The sequence below is a fragment of the Podarcis vaucheri genome (assembly GCF_965113315.1).
Source record: "Podarcis vaucheri genome assembly, chromosome: 18".
In the NCBI taxonomy this organism is placed as follows: domain Eukaryota; kingdom Metazoa; phylum Chordata; class Lepidosauria; order Squamata; family Lacertidae; genus Podarcis; species Podarcis vaucheri.
The window spans coordinates 3180706-3202108 of NC_138756.1; the positions used below are offsets into that span (position 1 = coordinate 3180706).

General features: G+C 46.3%; 1 protein-coding gene across 1 annotated transcript in view; it reads left to right on the forward strand.

Moving 5' to 3' along the window:
* MKNK2 (MAPK interacting serine/threonine kinase 2) overlaps positions 1–21403 on the forward strand; it is a 42515-nt gene that overhangs the window by 14950 nt on the left and 6162 nt on the right. The window contains exons 6-13 of the mRNA XM_082206499.1: positions 3776–3855; positions 4230–4303; positions 5717–5821; positions 7402–7457; positions 8201–8296; positions 16267–16461; positions 17799–17963; positions 19731–19774. Coding sequence (XP_082062625.1) covers positions 3776–3855; positions 4230–4303; positions 5717–5821; positions 7402–7457; positions 8201–8296; positions 16267–16461; positions 17799–17963; positions 19731–19774 — 815 coding nt within the window. The remainder of the gene's footprint in view (positions 1–3775; positions 3856–4229; positions 4304–5716; positions 5822–7401; positions 7458–8200; positions 8297–16266; positions 16462–17798; positions 17964–19730; positions 19775–21403) is intronic.

Genomic DNA, 21403 nt, shown 5'->3' on the forward strand with positions numbered 1-21403 from the left:
CTACTCCCATCATCCCTGACCACTGGTCCTGTTAGCTAGGGATGATGGGCTTTGTAGTCCCAAAACATCTGGAGGGCCGAGTTTGGGGATGCCTGCCATCTCTCACCACCAAAGGATCTCAAGTGAACAGAAGAACCTGCACAGGCAACGCTGACACCAAACCATACAATATATTAAGTAAAATAGAAACATCGTCCCCCGACACCCTTCCCCTTTTCTTCCTAATGTCTCAACAAATGAAACTGATTTGTAAAAATGTTACATGGAGAGAAGAAAATATGAGAGAGAGGCATTGCAGACACTTTTGTAAATCAAGAAAATATTTAATAAAAATACATTTAAAAAAAACAACCCCAACTCAGGCGCCTTCCCAGCTCTTAGCATTCGGCTTTAAGGAACGCCCACGGATTTGAGTCTTGTGAGACAGGAAGGAAAGCTTTTTTTTTTTTTTTAAGGGAAGCTTTTAATGTTTGTATTACAGTATTTTAATATTTTTTTGGAAGCCGCCCAGAGTGGCTGGGGAATAAATAAATAAATTATTTATTTATTTATTTATTTATTTATTTATTTATTTATTAATTATTATTTTTCTCCGTCAGCTGGTGCCGTGTCTGCCGCCCGTTGCAATCGCTTCCTTGTTTTCCTCTGCGGACCCCTGCCCCTTTTTTCACCACCCACCCCAAAGAAGAAATTCCTCTCTGCAGTCTTGCACAAGGCTGGATTTTCAGTGCATGGGAGATGCAGAGGGAGGGGAGGGCGGGCGGTGGGGGCAAAAATGGCTTTTTTGTGTGGAGGCAGAAGTTGTGGAGGGCGGAGGTGGTGACCTGCCTGTGCCGGGGGGGGGGGAGGAGAACAGCTGTTGGTCTGGCGCTGCCCCCCCCTCGTCCCCTTCCCTTTCATGCGAGGGAGAGGAACAAACCGGCCTTTTCATCGGGCTTTGGCTGCAAAGCGGCATCTTGGGGCGAGGAGAAAAGTTTGGAGCTCCGTAAATAATCCGATTCTCGCTCCTTATGACTGGGGGGGGGGTTTGGGGCTGCGGCAGTGATGGCACCTCCCAAAAGGAAGCCCCTCGCCCCTTTCCGGAGCCAGATTTTGGGTGCAGATGGGGATATTATAATAATAATTCAATTTGATTCCCTCCCCCCCCTTTCTTTTTTTCCCCTTTCTCCTCCTGTGATGAGGCTGCATTTTAATGTTTTGATGATGTATTTTAATCTTGTTTTTAAGTTGTAGTCATTCAACTTGTTTTTATTATTGGTTGTTAGCCACCCTGAGCCCGGCCTTGGCTGGGGAGGGCGGGGTATAAATACAATTTATTATTATTATTATTATTATTAATAATAATAATAATAATGTATTACAGTAGTACTTGATTGTGAGTCTGCCCTGTTTAGTGTCCATTTCATGGAATGTCCACAGTAGTTCTGGTACTTCCAGGTTTGCCGCTCGCACACGCCCGCTAAATCATGCTTCATGCATGTGCAGAAGCGCAAAACCGCGCATGCGCAGAGCGGCGCTTTGTCGAGCGTCTGGGGCTCCGGAACGGATCCAGGAATCAAGACAAGGTACCACTGTATTTATAGCCCGCCCATCTGGCTGAGTTTCCCCAGCCAATCTGGGCGGCTTCCAACAAAATATTAGAATACAATAGTCCTTCAGATATTAAAAGCTTCCCTAAACAGGGCTGCCTTCAGATGTCTCCTAAAAGTCTGGTGGTTGTTTCTGCCTTTGACATCTGGTGGGAGGGCGTTCCACAGGGCGGGTGCCACCACCGAGAAGGCCCTCTGCCTGGTTCCCTGTAACTTGGCTTCTCGCAGTGAGGGAACTGCCAGAAGGCCCTTGGCACTGGACCTCAGTGTCTGGGCAGAACAATGTGGGTGGAGACGCTCCTTCAGGGATACTGGGCCGAGGCCATTTAGGGCTTTAAAGGTCAGCACCAACACCAATATAAAATGAACGTATTCCCTCTCTCTTCTTAAGAACTTTGGGTTGAGTGAAAAGTAACAGGCGTGTTTTTCAGTTTTCAGTTTTGTTATTTAGCGTTGCGGACAGTTGGTCGACGTTTCCCAAACTTAGGTCTCCAGCTGTTTTGGGACTACGATTCCCATCATCCCTGACCGCTGGTCCTGCTAGCTAGGGAGGGTGGGAGTTGTAGTGCAAAAACAGCTCCAGGCGTGATCTTCTGAAATATTGTACTAGATTACTCTTTGCATCCCTTCAAACTCTGATTTTAGAAAGGGAGAGAAGCAAAAAAAATTGGGGGGGGTATGTGCATGGGGGGGAATGCTCCTCTCACAAAAGCAGCCGCCACCCTCAAGCGCATTCATAGAATTGTAGAGTTGGGACCCCTGAGGGTCATCCAGTCCAACCCCCTGCAATGCTTGGGATCTCACTTCAAGAACTCCTGGCAGATGGCCAGCCAACCTCTGCTTAAAAACTTCCAAGGAAGGAGAGTCCACCATTGTCGAACAGCTCTTACTGTCGGAAAGATTTCCTGATGTTTAGTCGGAATCTCCTTTCTTGTAGCTTGAAGCCATGGGTTCGAGTCGTGCCCTCCGGAGCAAGAGAAAACAAATTGCGTATGTGTGTACGCATACAGATATAGCAATAGACAATCCATTTATTTTCTCGCCTTAGGAACATGTAACTTTTGTAGCGACAGATGAAAATTAAAAGACGGGAAACTAAATGCCTCGCCCCCCCCAAAAAGGCGCGTAGGACAAGTACCTACAGGTGAAATAACAAAGCCCAGTTCATGAAAGAAAGAAAGAAACGAGAATAAAAGTCTTTGCATTAAGAGAAAATATTGGTGTTACTGGATTTTCAAGTGTCGTTTCCTGGCTTGTCTCAAAAATGATGGCTTCACTGTACATATGTAATGAAGGAATTTCAAATTATATGTAAAGTGTCTGGAAGTTCTAGTCCTCGTTAAAATCTCAAAATATGCTCAATTTTCTCCATTATCACTGTATTCCAGAGTGGTGGGACCGAGTGCCCGGTGTAATATTTTTAGGCTGTTTCCCATTGAGTTGCAATTCCTTTTTGAGCTGCTTAGATTTTAAGGACATTTTCGTGATCTGCGATTGTAGGCGTGAAAAGCAAAACGGGGTTTTTTTTTGAGGCTGGAGCAAAACAAGGAAGTCCCTGGATGAGCCCAAGAATGTCTTCGTAAAATGCTTTTTTGAAAAGGAAACAGCTGCAAAGGGAACAGCTGTGTTTTGCAAAAAATAAAAAAAAATTAAGGAAGTGGTGATTGGGGGATGATTCCATTGCTGCGGAAAATCTTCTGTTGGTTCGTGGTATGTGACCTTAGCTTGAGAGAGGCTGAACTTGCACAGAAATCCCTGCACGTAGAAACAAAGCCTCTCAGGGTCAACATTTCTTCTTGATGTGTTTGCTTTCTAGTTGTGGAGAAACTTGCTTTTTTGGGTGTTTGGGGGAGCATTTGTGTGCAAGCAGATGAATCGTGACGCCATTTTTAAAAGCTGTTCTCCAGCAAGATGCTTGGGGGAACTTGCGCACGAGAACGGTCTTCTGTGCAAAACAGCACCCTTGCAGCTAGAGAGCTAGCCTTTCAAGGTGGGCGGGGAGTTGCGACAGGACATGGGTGGCCGTGAATGGTGTCTGCTATGCACACAGACTCCCGCAGAGACGAGGGAACATGAGTTCATGTTAAAAGGGCGCAAAACTCCTTGATTGCACCCAACTCGCCGCTTTCAAATCCCTGATGCGACTGCGCTGATGTTTGCTCCTTTGTGTGTGTTTCTCTTTAAAGATTATCGAAAAGCGTCTCGGACACATCCGGAGCAGGGTCTTCCGGGAAGTCGAGATGCTGTATCAGTGCCAAGGACATAGGTATTTTTAATTTTATTTTTGGGTGGCTTAAGCTGTAGGGTTTTTTAAGGGGTAACTCGGACTGGCAGTGCCCATAATAGTGGCTCAGATAAACCTGAGGTTCTGCCAGCAGCTGGTTCGCCCCCGTGAAACCTCCATGCTCAAGAGCAGTCTATCTGCAGCCTTGCTTTTGCAGGTTTCCTGGAGACGCATCCCGTTTGGGGGAAGAAAATGTGGGGAGGTGGGGTGTGGACCTTTCTTGGACTGACCTGGCAAGGCCGTGCAGTGGGGGGGGGGGAGAGATAGAGAGACGTCCTCATTCTAGGTGAAAACCATGCAAAGTGGAGATCTCTTTCCCCCGTTTTTAAATGTCCTCCCTCTCTTGCTTGCGGCAGGAACATCTTGGAGCTGATTGAGTTCTTTGAGGAGGAAGACCGGTTCTATCTTGTGTTCGAGAAGATGCGAGGAGGCAAGTAGCGACGTTCGTGTCTGGCATGTTGCAGGTCGGGAACGTTTGGCCCGTGGGCCTAACCTGGCCAGCTTCTTTTGGCCCTTCTGGTAGTTTTGGCTGAGCCGTGCCCGCCTGTCCTGGGCGTTGGTCACCCAGGTGATCGGCTCCACCTGCCTGTCCAACTTTGCCTGCAGGTGGGTGAGGAAAGGGATCCCAGCTCGCAGGCCGGATTACATGATTTAATAATAATAATAAATTTTATTTATATCCTGCCCTCCCCAGCCGAAGCCGGGCTCAGGGCGGCTAACAACAATAAAACAGTACAAAAGTACAACATAAACAACATTCTAAAATCATTCATTATAAAAATTAATTAATTCAAGCCACTAGCAACCATTGGGCCAGAGCTCTGTGAAGATTGCCAAAGGAGGGAGTCAGACTGTGCCTTGGCCAAAGGCTTGGTGGAACAGCTCTGTCTTGCAGGCCCTGCGGAAGGATGTCAAGTCCCGCAGGGCCCTGGTCTCTTGTGACAGAGTGTTCCACCAGATCGGAGCCACAGCCGAAAAAGCCCTGGCTCTAGTTGAGGCCAGCCTAACTTCTAAACTGGAACCTGTGAAAAGATTTTATTCTTGGGTTAAGGGTGGCTGCTTGTCCTCTGAAAAAGCCTGTTGCCTGTGTTTCTGTAGGAGTTGTTGCTATCATCATTTATTAAATTGGTATACTGCCCTTCATCCGGAAAATTATGAGATCAAAAACACAAAATGCATAATAAAAACAAAGGCAAACTGATAACCCACCCCTGCAAAGCACATCAGGTTGAAGAGGAATGCTTTTGCTAGGCACCTAAAGGTGTATAATGAAGGCACCAGGCGGGCTTCCCTGGGGAGAGCGGCCCACAAACGGGGAGCCACCACAGAAAAGGCCCTGTACTTGTGTTGCCACTCTTGGGATCTCTTGAGGAGGAGATACACAAAGAAGGGCCTTGGAGGATGATCTCAGGGTCCGGGCAGGTTCATATGGGGAGAGGCCAGTCCTTAAGGGATTGCGGTCCTGAGCCGTTTAAGGCTTTATAGGTCAAAACCAGCAATATCTGCCTCTCCCGGAGTTGGCAGCCCTGCGTGGGGAGCGAATTCCCTGCAGATTTACCTGCCGTAGTTGCAAAGAATGGAGCTGCTTCTCAGACACTACTCAGCTAAATTAACGGATGGTTAATGGAGCCGTTCTACTGCAGAGCAACAGCCTTCCTCCTAAAAAGTTAGGTTTCTAGTCCTCTTGGCTCCAAATTGAGAACTGATTCGAGTCAGACCATCAGGTTTGGCATTGTCTGCTGTGCTGATTTTTCCCCAGGCCTGCAAACTTTTAATTTTTTGCTGCCTGAGATTGCTAACATTGCTGTGCCCTCTTTTCTCTCTCTGCCCCGATCTTTTCCAGGTTCCATCCTGACTCACATCCATCGCCGCCGCCATTTCAACGAGCTGGAGGCCAGTATGGTTGTGAACGACATCGCCAGCGCCCTCAATTTCTTGCACAACAAAGGTCAGCAAATCCTTTGCGAGTCTGCAAATACCACGGGGCTTGTTGGGTCTTATCACTGTTATTTTGTCTGGCAACCCGGAGGGAAAGTTTGGAAGAGGGCAGTCTGAACTCTCAAAGGGACTCCCCCTAGGAGGAAAGTTTGCAGCGTTTGGAGCCTTTCATTTTAGAGAAAAGGCGAGCGAGAAAAGAGTCGACACGGGAGAAGTTTTATGAAATTATGGAGGAAGCAGAAAGAGGAGTTTTTTCCTTCCTCCTAACAACTGGAAATTGTGGAAGTGTGATTCTGGGAAAATAGCTATAACAAACTGAAAAAGATGTTTAGATTTTCATTTGGAAAAAAACAGAATACTTTCTTCTAGGTATCATGTTAGAGGAAATAAAAAGAAGGGTCAGACCAATATTTTATGTATGCAATGGCAGGGTTATTGATTGCCAAAAATTGGAAAAGCAGCAGCGTCCCAACTAAAACAGACTGGTTATCTAAAATGATGGAATACCTCCATGTTGCCAAACTAACAGGGAGGATAAGAGGAGATAGGGTACAAGTGAATAAGAAGTGGGCTATCATTAAGGAATACATCAAAATTTATGTGGAAAAGGTAGAAATTCTGACAGATACTGAGTGAATCCAGAAAATGATTAGAGTGAAAGGAGAGTAAAGTTAAGATAAAAGAAAAGATTAAAGAAATAATGAAATGTGTTTAAGCTAGTTGGAAAAATAAAGTAGCGTAACAAGGATGGCTGGAAGTCAAGTCACTTAGTGGGTGTCCATGTGGGGGGAGGTGTGTAGGTTTGTTGATATGTACGGTATAGGTAGGTATTATATAGAGTGATGTAGTATGTTTTATGCTATGAAAATTTGGTAGTGTGTTGTGTACGTGTATTGTGTAAATGTATATGTATGTGTTTTATATGTCAATAAAATAAAAAAAGGAAATTGTGGAATGAAGGCAGAAAGGCAGGGCTTCTTCAGTGTTGAAAACTGTGGAGCCCCCTTCCTTCAGGAGACCAGGATCTTCGAATGGTACAGTTGGAAGGGACCCCGAGGGGTCATCTAGTCCAACCCTCCCCTGCCATGCAACCCAGGGTTAGAAGAGGAGAGATATAGGCCAGGAACCAGGGTTGCAGCTGCCCAAACGGAATGCCTCGTGGCCATTTTTCTGTAACACTTCGGTTCTTGAAATTCCTCTGATTGTGCTGCTAAAATACAACGAATAGGATTTTGCAGGATGGGGGATTGGTGTGTGAAAAGGTCCAGATCCGAGGATCCCCAGGCAAGCACCTTCAGGTGGTGGAGACGTCAGACGCCATCCTGGCTCCCGGGAATCTTCACTTGGTCGCAAGCAGCCGCTGGCCAATTGCAAAATGCTTCTGGCGCCTTTTGAACTCTGCATCTGAAGGGAGGGTGTTCCACAGGGTGGGAGCTGGTTTTCTTAGGGACTAGTGCCTTTGCTTTCTCCTCCTCCAGTCCAGTTGCTGCTTTCATTTCCTCGCTGTGCGAAAAAGGTTTCTTTGATCGTGCAAGAAGTTTAGCCTCTGTGCGTTTGTTTGCTGATGCAACCTCTCTCTTTCCTTTTCAGGAATAGCACATAGAGATTTAAAACCAGAAAATATCCTTTGTGAAAGCTCCAATCAGGTAAGGAGTGGCTTCAAACACATTAGCAGGGTGCTGCTCCCTCTTGTCTTGTCTAAAGAGAAAGTTGCCATTTGGTGTGCGATCTGTGGAACTGCCGTCTGCAGGATGTTGGAATAAAGGGCTTGCAGACGAACATGCAGCTGCCCTTTGCAATTTACTCTTCTCCAGATTTTGCAATGTGTTTCTCCAACGAAACAAAAGACTCTTCATCTCAGGGCTCTGGGTTCGAGCTACATATTGGGCAAAAGATTCCTGCCTTGCAGGAGGTTGGGCTAGATGACCCTTCCAACTTTACCATTCTAGGATATTAGATGCAAAAATGGCTCTGTGAATAATGTCCAATAATAATGCCCAACAACAACAACAACTTATTATTTGTATCCTGCCCATCTGGCTGGGTTTTCCCAGCCACTCTGGGCAGCTTCCAACAAAAATGAAAAATACATTCAAATAATGCTTTGAATTGGAGAAAACCCCTTGCAGAATTGTGCATATTAGTTAAAAGGGTGAGTTAAGATAAATGCATGTGAAAACATGCAGGAATTTTTAATGTGGACTTCGAAATTTTTCACGGTGATGTGGAAAGCAAAGGGGGGGGTAATGAACTGAATTTGAGCTGCTTGGGGAGGGAGAAATGAGAAACTGAAATTCATAGGTTTGTCTGATTAATTCTTTCTGGAGCTATGGATTTTTTTTTAAAAAAAACAACAACTGGCAAATTCTTTTTCTTTTCTGCAATGCAGGTTTCGCCCGTGAAAATCTGCGATTTCGATCTAGGAAGCGGGATCAAGCTGAACGGCGATTGCTCACCCATCTCCACTCCAGAGTTGCTCACCCCGGTAAGTTCCCCCAAGCGTGGAAAAACCCAATTTATATAAAACGCTTTAAAAGTGGTGCTTGGAAGGAGAATCTGAACTGGGGCTCAACCGACAAAAGTGGCAGCCAGCAGGTTTTGAATGAGGAGGAAGGCTTTTTATATATATATAATTGATGGAATTCAAAGGCATGAGATGTGTTGAGGTTTAGCAGGCTTTAAAAATGGAAAATCCTCCAGGAATTTCAGCGTCTGTTCACTGTGATGGCTCAGATGGAAGCCTGCATGCTGGGGTGCAGTCTACTTGTCTGCGGACAAACGCCGGCTCCCTTGGCCTGAAAGCGAGATGAGCGCCGCAACCTCAGAGTCGGATTCCCAGAGGCGTCTAGACGGCTGTCCACTGTTGGAATCAGAATACTGGGGATGGATGGATTCCACCCCCACCCCCCGATCCATATAGCCTTCTCAGTGTGTTTTGCTGATGTTTTGGCATTGGTGGAAAGAGGTGTTCGGCTTTGTATGGCTTGTCCGTGTGTACGTTCGGTCATCATTTGCTGCAAGCCGGCCTTCCAAAATCCCTTATGGGGGACACAAGAGCCCTTGTGGAGTCCTTTGCGGGTTCTCCATCGGTCGGAGATAAGAGCAGAGGCCAATCAGAGAATATTGAGAAGCAAAGATTGTAAGCCTGATTTTTATTGAACTGTTGCAACAGGGTGCTCCCCTCACATGCAGGAAAAGAGGAGGACCCCGAACCAAGGTGTGCCCGCCCTTATATAGACATTTTAAATTGCCCGCCCTGGAGTCCAAGACCACCCCAGAAACAACATACCTACATCACAGAAAGGGCGGTCTACAACAGAAATCTGAGTGCGTTGTTTACCTCCTGTCTGGCAGGTTACCTGTTAATGCTCGCTTGATTGGATACCCTGGAGAGCCTGGCCAGTCTTTTGTAATGACAAATACTTAGTTCCTGAGCCAGGTCACAGGCTCACACCCTATTCATATCTTGAATGTGCCCTTAAGACAGGATTTGTGAAGGAAAAGACAATGGGGAGGCTTTTCCATTTTCCTTGACCTTGCAGAGAAATTGGTTTCAGGACTGTTTTCCTGTGCTGCTTCAGATATGTGGTTTATATATTTATGTACGTGTTTGCTTGGTACGTTTATGAACATTTATTTTATATAAAACCTTAATTTTTTTTTTTTTATTTAATCTCCCCTTTGCATCTGTAATCTGTTTATTACATCCCTTAACTGGCTTTAACTAATGTGGTGGCTTATGGCGAGTCAAGGATCCCCCTAGGAGACCAGGAAGGGAGATGTTTGCAAAATGGAAGGACGTTGGTTTTTTCCTACCAGTCCCTGGCCAGTGCAGTCTGGTCTTGTGTGGTCATGTTTCTCCAAGCTTATTGGCGTGCCTTTTTTATTTAGAGTGTTGCCATAGTCAGATTTTATTTCTGGCCCCATCCGGCTGGCTTATTATTTTTATTTATTGTGTTTGTTTTTCCCAGGGATGGCTGACGTGTTTCTCCCCTGTGACGTAGATTAGGCTGGCCCCCAACATCACCCCCAGTGAGTTTCATGGTCGGGTGGTGCGATTTGAACCCTGGATAGCTTAGTCTAGGGGTCAGCAAACTTACTGCGCCTCGGGCCAGTGTCTCCAGGGCCAGAGGACGAGGGAGCGCGTGCCCATACCCGTGTGCACACGCTATTTCTGGCGCACTTCTGGGTCCGAGGAGCACCGGAAATAGCTTGTGCGCATGTGTACTGGCCTCCTCCAACCCGGATGTGCGCCGGAAATAACACTTGTGCATGTGCAAATAACGCTTGCGCATGTGCACAAGGTATTTCCGGTGCTCCTCCGACCCGGAAGTGGGCAGCCGTGCAACGCAGTGCCAGTAAGAGTGGGCGGCAGGGGTCACTGTGGCCCGGATAAACGAGTACCCCCGGCCTTATCCGGCCCGCGGGCGTTAGTTTGGGGACCCCTGGCTTAGTCGGTAGATAGAGCACAAGACTCTTAATCCCAGAGCTTGTGGGTTCAAGCGAAAGATTCCTGCCTTGCAGGGGCTTGGACTAGGTGACCTGCGTGGTCGACTTCCAAATTTCACGGCCCGTTCCTGGGGCGCCGCGGAGATTATTAACTTGTGGCGTAGAATTGTGTCATGAATGTGAACACCGCATCTTGTTCTGTATCTCGGCTACGCGGCTGGTTTGCGTTTCCTGAGAGGCTGTGCAGAATCGAAAAGGTCGCATTGTGTTGGCTGTCTTTTGAATGAAAGAAACAGTCATGGGGTTTTTTTTGAGGGGGGGCACAGATTTTGCAAATCTGCATGTGCCGGAAGAAGCTAAGCAGCCAAGGGGCTCCCATTTGCAGTCTGCAAACAAAGTTTTGAAAAAATTAAGCGTTGCAGGGGGGAGGAAGTGCACGAAATTGGGGCACGTTGCAAAGACACAGCCCCCCCCATCCCAGGTTTCGGGTTCCATAGTGCTCTTAATTTATTCCCCTTCCTTTCGAAAGCTTTTTAAAACTGTTGTTTTCCCACCCTAAGCAGAGAGAGGGGCCACCTGCCTTTGGTCTCTCTTGCTCCCCCCCCCCAAACCACTGCTGAGATGCTGTAAAATTTGCCCCTAGCAACAGCTTGGCTGATTGGCTGTCAGGCCTGAGGTTTGGGGATTTCCTCTCTCTCCCCCCTCCTTCCATCTGTTTCTCTCTCTCTTTCCCTCCCCTTCTCCTCCCCTTGCTTTTTTAGAGGCTGCTCTGACCCATTTATGCAGTGGGGGTGGGGGGTGGGGCAAGGAGACTGAGGCTATGGGCAGATTTTTTTTTAAAAAAACACAAAACTCTTGGACATAGAGTTTTAGGTAAGATCAAATCCCAGGCATGTGTGTCGAAAGGGTTATAAATATCGCTACGAATAAAAACGAAAAGCCTTTGCTTTTTTTGCAACTTTTAAAAAAAACCCTTTGCCTTTTTGCAATTTTTTTAAAAATGTAAAAAAAAACCCCCACACCCTTTGCTATTTTTGCAGCAGCAGCAACAACAAAAGCAATCTTTGCTGTGCAGCCCAGGGTTGTATTCAGCGTTACTCGAGAGTTAAGATTCGTTGGAATTGATGGAAGTGATTCACGTCAATGGGTTCTGCTGATTATTATTATTATTATTCATTGAATTTGTACGCTGGCCTTCATCTGTAGATATCGGGGCGCATCTGCTCTCTGATCGTATTAACACCCTACATTTAAAGCTCTGTGACGCCACTTTGAACGGTCATGGCTTTGTCCCTCACAAAGGACACCCCCCCCCCGGGAAGTGCAAGTTGTTCAGGGTGCTGGCCGCTGTTTGACAAATACCTGCGCTACAGTTCCCAGACTGGTTTATCGCTCCATCCCTCTTCCCAGGGATTGTAGCTCTGGGAAAAGGGGGGGCACAACTCTCAGCACCTTTTTTAAAAAAATATTTTTTATTAGGAATTTAAACAGAACATATTATCTTATAGCATATCACTCTTAATTCCCCCCCATAGAACACCCCCCCCCGACTTCCCTCAGTTCCCATCTCTGGTTTCTCTGTAAATGCTATTCTCTGCATGTTACAAAATCGTATAGATCCTTAATTTATCTAACTGGTTGTTATCAGTAAAAAGTTTGTGAGTGTTTATTCAAAACCTGCCAAGGAGTCCAGTTCACTTTATTGCTTCTTTAAATACTTTGTAAAAGGTTCCCATTCAGTTATCCTTGTCCCGTAGTTTATGTGTCAGTTTTGCCAATTCTGCAGAGTCCATCAGTTTCTCTTGCCATAATTCTTTAGTCGGGGTTTCTTCAAACTCTCAGCACCTTTAAAGCTCCCAGAATTCTCTGGCGGGAGCGCCGGCTGTTTTAAAGTGTGGTATCCCTAGTGATTCGAACTCAGAACCGGTTCTCCGTGCTTTCAGACAGGCAGTCTTTTCCCCACCCTTACCTGGAGACGCACCTGAGGCCTTCTGCATGCCAGGCCAGGCAGGTATCCTGCCAATGAACTCCCCCGAAAGACATTGAAACGGTTCCTGCATTAGCTGGGGTCCCTGCGCCGCAGCGGGTTGGACTGGATGACCTCGTGGGTTCCCCCTGTGATCCCTAAGCGTGCATCCTTCCCCCGCCCTCTTTACGTGCCCCCGAGGCAGATCGGCTCCAGAGCAGCTCTTCCCTCCTCCCTTTTCGTAAACCGGCCGGTTGGGCCAGTTACCCGGACTCTGCGCCCTGCCCCTTTCTGGAGGATTTGCCTGAGTCCGGATAATGTGGATTTGCGTATGCATTAATTCGAGGAAGGGCAGAGCTAGGCAGCTGACGCGGCGCCGGGCGGATTGCGCCTCGGCTGGTTTGATCCGGTCTCGTTCGGGGAAGGGAGGATGCGGTGAAAAAGGAGAGCGAACTCTGTTTGCCTCGGTTGGTTGGCGACAAGCGAAGGGTTTTGGCGCTGTGTGGTATTTCGCTGGTCTCGTTTTGCAGCTGCAGTCAAGGGTTCCTCTGCGCATGTGCAGAGTGCGCTTTCCATCACAGAACCCTTCCCTCCTCCTCCTTCCTTTGCTGCGTATCTGGGATTAAGGGACAGGGTTTAGGAGGCGGTGAGCAGGGGTTCCCTGCTCCTCTCACTGATTTTTAAAGATTTCTGTATGTATACAGAAGAGTTCAGGCAGGTGTGCTCTATTTGAACCAGTTTCACTTTCCGCTTCTCAGATGAACCAAGCACCCTGTTTCCCCTCCTTTTAAAATCTGCACATGACAGATTGATAATCCCGAAGCGTATAAACTGACCGCCGTTTTGGAATTAAAATTAATTTAGCGTGGAAAAACTTCAAGCTCCAGTTTTTCCCTCTCTCAATAACACACCTGTGTTTTTTTAAGAGCCAAGAAGGGTGTCTTTAAGTTTGCTGAGGATACTAAAATAGAAACACAAAAAGCTGGTATAGTCAGTGTCGCCAACTGGCTCCTATCAGCATTTTAAATCTTCCTCCCCATGTGTTTTATTGTATTTTGACTATTACTTTTAGTTGATTTGTTTCAGTTAATTGGTATTTTAAAATGGATGGGTTTTTTAAAAAACGCTGTAAGCTGCCAACTTGGGAGAAGTCTCTGGGGCAATGCAGTCCAGTGGGTGGGGTACAAATAAAAAATGTTGATTATTACTATAAATACATCAAATGAATGTCAGCCTGGGTAGCTCTGTTGGCCCTCCAGCTGTTTTGGGACTACAGTTCCCATCATCCCTGACCACTGGTCCTGTTAGCTAGGGATGATGGGAGTTGTAGTCCCAAAACAGCTGGAGGGCCGAGTTTGGCCATACCTGGGTTAGATCATGGTGCTGATAATGCCTAGGTTGCAAGTTCAGGACAGCTGCGTATTCCTGCGTTGCCAGGGGGTTGGGCTGGATGACCCTCAGGGTCCCTCCAACTCTACAATTCTGTCATTTTTTATTTTTTTTTTATGAATGGACTTTGAAGCTCCAAAATCTGCCCCCGCCATTTCTCCAGGCACTACTAACTAGATGGATTTATTTTCTTCTTCCATGCAAGAACTGTCCCAGCAGATTGTTTCAAAGGTCTGGGGGGGGGTTGCCCCAAAATTACAGCTCTCTTCCCAAGCCGTTAACTGAACCCCCAATCTTATTCCAGAAAAACACAGGACTCTGCTCAACTCTCGTGGGGGATAAATTCTGGGGATACAGCATGAAGCCAAAACTGTGTAGAGTCAAAACATGTTGTTTGAGATTCCCACTGGAAGGCTTCCCCCATTTTGGCCTGCTTCTTAATTATTATTTTTTAATTGCCAGGTGTATATTAAGCAGAAATGTGCACAAGTTAAATGTACTCTTTAACCAGGCCTTGGGCTGATTAACACCCACCGCCCTTTCAAAATCTGGGGGGGGGGGGATGTTGTTAGTTTGTTTTATTTTTATTATGTGTTTTGAGGGGGTTTTAATTGTAATTTTATCCTGTGAAGCGCCCTGAGACCTGTGGGCATAGCTCAGTATACAAATTTAATAAATAAAAATAATAATGATATCTGTGCCAATATCCAAAGTCTGGGAAACACCAGCAATGTGTTCTCCCCAACAAACTGAGGTCTAGTAGCTTGGTTTGCACTTTTCAAAACAATGGACTTCCACATTTTCAAACCCTTGAGCCTTTTTGTTGTGAGGCATTTCTGTGCTCCAGAAATTTTTGCTTTATTTTTTAGCTAGTTTGAGAAAAATGCATTTGCTCACAAAGGACTTTGGGTCAAATATTTGCACATATATTTGCACCAAGTTCCTTTGCAAGTGCAATTGGACTTTTTTTTTTTTTTTGTAAAGGGGTTGGGAGAAGAACAGAATTGCCCTTGCATGCGCAATCCCTTCCCCTTCTTCATCGGACAGAACTATTCTGGCAGGTTTATAGCGGAGCCCTGAACATTGCAAACCCTTTTTCCAGGAAGCGCTGCCTGGCTTTTTATAGACCTTGGATGGTCTCCCTCTTCTTAGCCCTGAGGGCTTCTGGGAAAGAATGTCCCGGGTTTTTTTGGGGGGGCTTTATTTATGAGGGGTGAAATGTGGGGCAGAAGCATGGTGATCACGTGCCCCCCAGCTGAAGCAAAACTCAGCTGGTGCCGTCCAGAGAGCATGGCTGCTTGGCGAAAGAGAAAATGCTTCCTGGTCTGATGGGACCCCCCAGAGCCCATCTAGACCAACCCGCTGCAATGCAGACATCTCAACTGAAGCATCCAGGACAGATCACCTTCCAACCTCTGCTTAAAACCTCCAAGGAAGTATGCCCCCCGAGCAGGGTTAGAAATTCAAAATATACAAGCTTGATCGCCAAATGGCACCTTAAACCTCGGTTGCGGTCGCCATGATGGAATGTCCAGGCGCCATTTTTTCCTTGGTGAATTTTATTATTATTCACTTTATGTTTTAAAGAAGAAGAAAATCTATCTTTCTAATAATCTATCTAATAACACTTTATCCTTTACCCCACATAGAATGTTACATTTGTTACTCAACAGCTATATTCCAATTTGACCAAACGACGATTGCGTTTTAAGGTTCCAGTCCTCAGTGTCTTACCCAATTTCATCCTTTCTTGACGTGATTTGTAACACGTTCTGCTGTCTTCTTACACTCCAAACCCCACGGGGGTCTTCCCATATGGGAGGAAAAACTTTTTTGTAAATAGATTAGAAATGAGGACCCCCCCCCCCCGCCTTGCCAATCCAGATCTGTTGCTAAATAATTTCATTGTGGGAGCCGGAGATCTTAGACAGTAAAACAACTTTCCATTTGTGTAAAATGTGTGTGTGTTTCTGAAAGAGCAAACTGGAGTTTCTTTCCTGCAAAGTTAGTGGTTTCAAATCACATGCCATTTCTTCTGCATGTGAAATCCGGAACCTTTTCGTTTGCGGTGGGGGAATTTTGAAAAGCAAAAGTGTGACCCTGCCGCTTTTAACCCTTTCTCTGCCCGATTCCTATTTATTTTTTTTAAATTCGTCGTTATTGGTTTAAAATATCATCTTACATATATATTGCAAACAGTTGCATCAAAATTAAACACAAAAATATAATAGAAAGAAGATAAAGAAAATAAAAAGCAAAAACGAGTTAACAATAAGAAATGAATATTGGTTATAACATCCTGTCTTTTCTAATAAAGTCTTCTGAAAGAAACTTCCAATCGTTCTCGTTGTACTTTTTCTATTATCTTAATTTTATCGCACAGTTTGTTTTATAACTTCTCCTGTATATTTGTTCCATTTGTTTATTATATACAAGTATCATTCAGTTCTGCTAGGATAACATCATTATTACAATATAATCTTATACATTCTCTGAATAGTCTCCATTCTCTGAAATTTTTTTGATTTGGGGCTCCTCTGACTTTTCCAGTCAGCTTTGCTAATTGAAAGTACTCTAGCAGGAGTGATTGCCTATCTATTATTGTGGGTGTTTTTTCACATTTCCAACTTCTGTTCTCCTCCCGATTCCAGTGCGGCTCGGCTGAATACATGGCCCCGGAGGTTGTGGAAGCCTTCAACGAGGAAGCCTCGATCTACGACAAGCGCTGCGACTTGTGGAGTTTGGGGGTCATCCTCTACATTATGCTGAGTGGCTACCCTCCTTTTGTGGGCCACTGCGGGACCGACTGCGGCTGGGACCGCGGCGAAGCGTGTCCTGCTTGCCAGGTGAGCAGGCCTCGGCCTCCTTCCTCTTCTTTTGTTCCTTGCAAGAAGCAGCAGCTGCACCAATACATAGCTGTCAAGCGTCCCTTATTTGGCGGGAAACTCCCTTATCCCAGCGCTGTGTCCTGCCGCTGTCCCTTATTGATGATGTCCCTTAAATTTCCCGGGTTTCAAAGGAAGCAGCTCCTCTCCCTCCCTCCCTGCCGGCCAGGGAGGAGGGAGGCTCCAACTGTGTTGCTCACCCAATAAGGAGTCTAAGAACGACTGGGGGGTGGAGCTTGCATGCCTTGTCCCGATCAAATCGGCCGCGTTGCCTGGGGACTCGCCTTTGCTCAGCGCTTCCCAGCGGAGAGGTGACGTGGTTTTCCTTGCTGCATCCCCTTTGCCGGGTTGCTGCACTGTGGGAACCACCGCTTGAGGCTTTGTTTGGCTGCTGGCTGGGCTATCTGCCTTTGGCTCGGAGGGGCTCAGAAGTTGAACATACCTGTGCCTGGAAAATCCCTTATTTTGGCTGCTGATCCCTTATTTCCGAGGCTGCTAGTCCCTTATTTTCAAATTTGTAAGTTGACAGCTATGCACCAATATAAGATTTTTTTTTTGGGGGGGGCAAAAATAGTACAGTGGTTCCTCTGGATGTGAACGGGATCCGTTCCGGAGCCTATTCGCATCCTGAAGCGAATGCAACCCGCGTCTGCATGGGTCGCGATTCACCGCTTCTGCGCATGACGTCATTTTGAGATCTGCACATGCGCGAGCGGCGAAACCCGGAAGTAACGTGCTCCATTACTTCCGGGTCGCTGCAGAGCGCAACCCGAAAAGGCTTAACCTGAAGCGACTTCAACCCGAGGTATGACGGTACATGTGGAAAGGATCTAGGGATCTAGCAGAGCACATGAGTGAACAGTGTAAAAGGTAAAGGGACCCCTGACCATTAGGTCCAGTCGTGACCGACACTGGGGTTGCGGCGCTCATCTCGCTTTACTGGCCGAGGGAGCCAGCGTACAGCTTCCGGGTCATGTGGCCAGCAGGACTAAGCCGCTTCTGGCGAACCAGAGCAGTGCATGGAAACGCCGTTTACCTTCCTGCTGGAGCGGTACCTATTTATCTACTTGCACTTTGATGTGCTTTCGAACTGCCAGGTTGGCAGGAGCAGGGACCGAACAACGGGAGCTCACTCCGTCGTGGGGATTCAAACCGCCGACCTTCCGATTGGCAAGCCCTAGGCTCTGTGGTTTAACCCACAGCTCCACCCGTGTCCCTTTTGTGAACAGTGTAATGCAGCAGTAAAACAGAAAAGGTGATTTTGTATGATTCCGTGACCCTTCCTTCCTTCCTTCCAGAACATGTTATTTGAAAGCATCCAGGAGGGGAAGTACGAATTCCCTGACAAAGATTGGGCTCACATCTCTTTCGGAGCCAAAGACCTCATTTCCAAGCTGCTGGTCAGGGATGCCAAGAAGCGCCTCAGCGCAGCCGAAGTTCTCAAGCACTCGTGGGTGCAAGGGGTAAGCACAGTGGGGGGGGGGAGGCGGGAGGGGTTCATTGATTTGGGGTTAGGGTGTTTTTCTGTTGCTTTTTTTTGCAGCCCCCAATAAATCTGTCCCGTTTTCTCTCTCCATGAAATGAGACAATGAGCCCCTCTGGAGCCCCTCTGGAGAGGGACTTAACCCGGGACATTCCCCTGTGAAGATTCCTTTGGGCTACTAAGCAAGCCTGCACTTAACCAAGATTGTAGTTGGGGCAGAGGTCCTTTGCTGTCTCTGTGGGCAATTGGGAACTATATTTAGAAGAGCCTAGTTCTTAACAGTTCTGCGTTTAACAAGTTAGCCACCATGAGAAAACCATCACAATTAGGATGCATCATAATAATAATAATAATAATAATAATAATAATAATAATAATTTATTATTTATACCCCGCCCATCTGGCTGGGCTTCCCTAGCCACTCTGGGCGGCTTCCAACAAAATATTAAAATACCATAATATATCAAACATTAAAAGCTTCCCTAAACAGGGCTGCTAATCAGAAGCAAAACAAAGGATATCTGTCTGACCAGGATTCACAGTGTGGGTTTGAAATCCCTGGTGCTCTAGGTGGCGCTGTGGAGCTGTCCTCTGAAGGTTCCTCAAACCCTGCCTTTTTAATAATAATAATAATAATAATTTTTATTAATTTTCCATTTAAACCTATATAATCACATCCTTATTATCCACTTTACCTCTTTGGCTCTTTAGAGCCTATCAACTTCCTTCCCTCCCACCTCTTGGCTTTCAAAGTTAACCTTTATATCATAGCATTTTATATATTTTCCAATTCTAATAAGACTCATCACAAAATACCTCAAAGTTTAAATAAATATAGAAAGGTAAAAAAATTCTCATTACAGATCTTCAGATAACCCTACTAGTGGTGTTAATTGCATACAATGAGCTTTCAGGTGTTGAATAAATTGACTCCAGTCTTTTTGCAATACTTGATTGTGCTAGTTTCTGATTTTGCCAGTTCCGCAAAGTCCATCATTTTCATCTGTCATTCTTCTTTCGTTGGTACTTCTTGTTTCCATTTTTGGGCTAAAAGAGTTCTTGCTGCTGTTGTTGCATACATGAACAGTCTTGTATCTTTTCTTGGTATCTCTTCACCTACTATACCCAGTAAAAAGGCTTCTGCGAAAGACTACAAAAGACTTTGGATATAATATTCACTTAGAATCATGAGAAAGGCTGTGGAATGAAGGTATTAAATTTACTGCACGCAGTGCACTTAAATACCATCTATACATCATTTTCATCACATTTTCGTTAACACCATCAAAACTTGCTAAAATGTATAGGACAAGATCTAACGAGTGTTGGAAAGGTAAAGAGAAGGAAGGTATCTTTCACCATTTGTGGTGGACTTGTAAAAGAGGTGAAGGCTTTCTGGGAAATGATATATAATGAGTTAAAGAAAATGTTTAAAAACACTTCTGATAAAAACCCTGCCTTTCAGATAAAATCTAGCAGTGTGAGAAAGTTGTACCTTAGTAAATTTGTGTGTTCCCCCTCCCTGCTTTTGGGTGTGGGAAGTCGTAGACCAGAGTTCCCCAAACTTGGGTCTTCAGCTGTTTTTGCACTACAACTCCCATGATCCCTAGCTAGCAGGACCAGTCAGGGATGGTGGGAATTGTAGTCCGAAAACAGCTGGAGGCACAAGTTTGGGAAATCCTGTTGTAGACAGAAAATAACATTATATAATATTAGCTCTCACTCTCATTCCTTTTTTTCTTTTCAGTGTGCTCCGGATAACACTCTCCCAACCCCAATCATTCTTCAAAGGTAAGAGGAAACCCCTGAACCTCCACCCCATAATTTTGAGCCACTGTGGGGAAAATCAGGGACCCTTCCAACTCTATAAGACTTCTTCTGCCTTCACAGTAGGGATGGGCAATACCTGGTTTTCAACATCGCAATATATCGCCAGCTAAATGTCATGACGCAGGTGGTGCTGTGGTCTAAACCACAGAGCCTAGGACTTGCCAATCAGAAGGTCGGTGGTTTGAATCCCCGCAATGACGGGGTGAGCTCCCGTTCCTCGGTCCCTGCTCCTGCCAACCTAGCAGTTCGAAAGCACGTCAAAGTGCAAGTAGATAAATGGGTACCACTCTGGCGGGAAGGTAAACGGCGTTTCTGTGTGCTGCTCTGGTTCGCCAGAAGCGGCTTAGTCCTGCTGGCCACGTGACCTGGAAGCTGTACGCCGGCTCCTTCGGCCAATAAAGCGAGATGAGCGCCGCAACCCCAGAGTTGTCTGTGACTGACCTAAAGGTCAGGGGTACCTTTACCTTTAAATGTCATGGTATACCAATACAGCACCATGTCTGACATAAGGATGGAGCTATGTAGAAGCCTTGGCTAGCTTCAGAGTTTCCCCCATGTTGTGATTTTTGCATAGCACACACATGCGCCCATGATAAAGAAGACATTGCCAGGTCAAAAATTATGAAACCAATATCACGATATGGGCTTGAAACTGGTTTTGGACGATATATTGCCCAGCCCTACTTCACAGTCGGAGGCAGCAGTGTTTCAGAAACCCAGGTGCTGGAAGCCACAGCGGGGGGGGGGGGCTGCTCTTGTGTTCGAATCCTGATTGCGGGCTTTGCATCTGGTTGGGCCCGTGAGAATAGAATAGAATTTATTATTTATACCCCGCCCATCTGGCTGGGCTTCCTCTGCCACTCTGGGCGGCTTCCAACTAAGTATTAAAATATAATGGTCTTTTAAACATTAAAAGCTTCCCTAAAGAGGGCTGCCTTCAGATGTCTTCTAAAAGTCTGGTACAGTGGTGCCTCGCAAGACGAAAAGAATCCGTTCTGTGATTCTCTTCGTCTAGCGGTTTTTTCGTCTTGCGAAGCAAGCCCATTGACGGATTAGCGCTATTAGCGGCTTATCGGATCAGCTGATCAGCGGCTTAGCGGCTTAGAAAAAGGGGGGGAGGAAAAAAAACCTGCAGGAACTCGCAAGACATTTTCGTCTTGCAAAGCAAGCCCATAGATTCGTTTTGCGAAGCACCTCCAAAACGGAAAACTCTTTTGTCTAGCGAGTTTTCCGTCTTGCGAGGCATTCGTCTTGCGGGGCACCACTGTAGTTGTTTTTCTCTTTGACATCTGGTGGGAGGGTGCCACCACCGAGAAGGCCCTCTGCCTGGTTCCCTGTAACCTTGCTTATCGCAGCGAGGGAACCGCCAGAAGGCCCTTGGAGCTGGACCTCTGTGTCCGGGCTGGACGATGGGGGTGGAGACGCTCCTTCAGGTATACTGGGCCGTTTAGGGCTTTCAAGGTCATGCACTTTGACTTGTGCATGGAAACGTACTGGGAGAAGAAGATGCTAGGCTTCGCGGGAGCTGCCGGCCCGATCCGGCAGGTCTCTTCTTCTTTCCCTAAACCCGCCACCCCCTGCTCTCCGCAG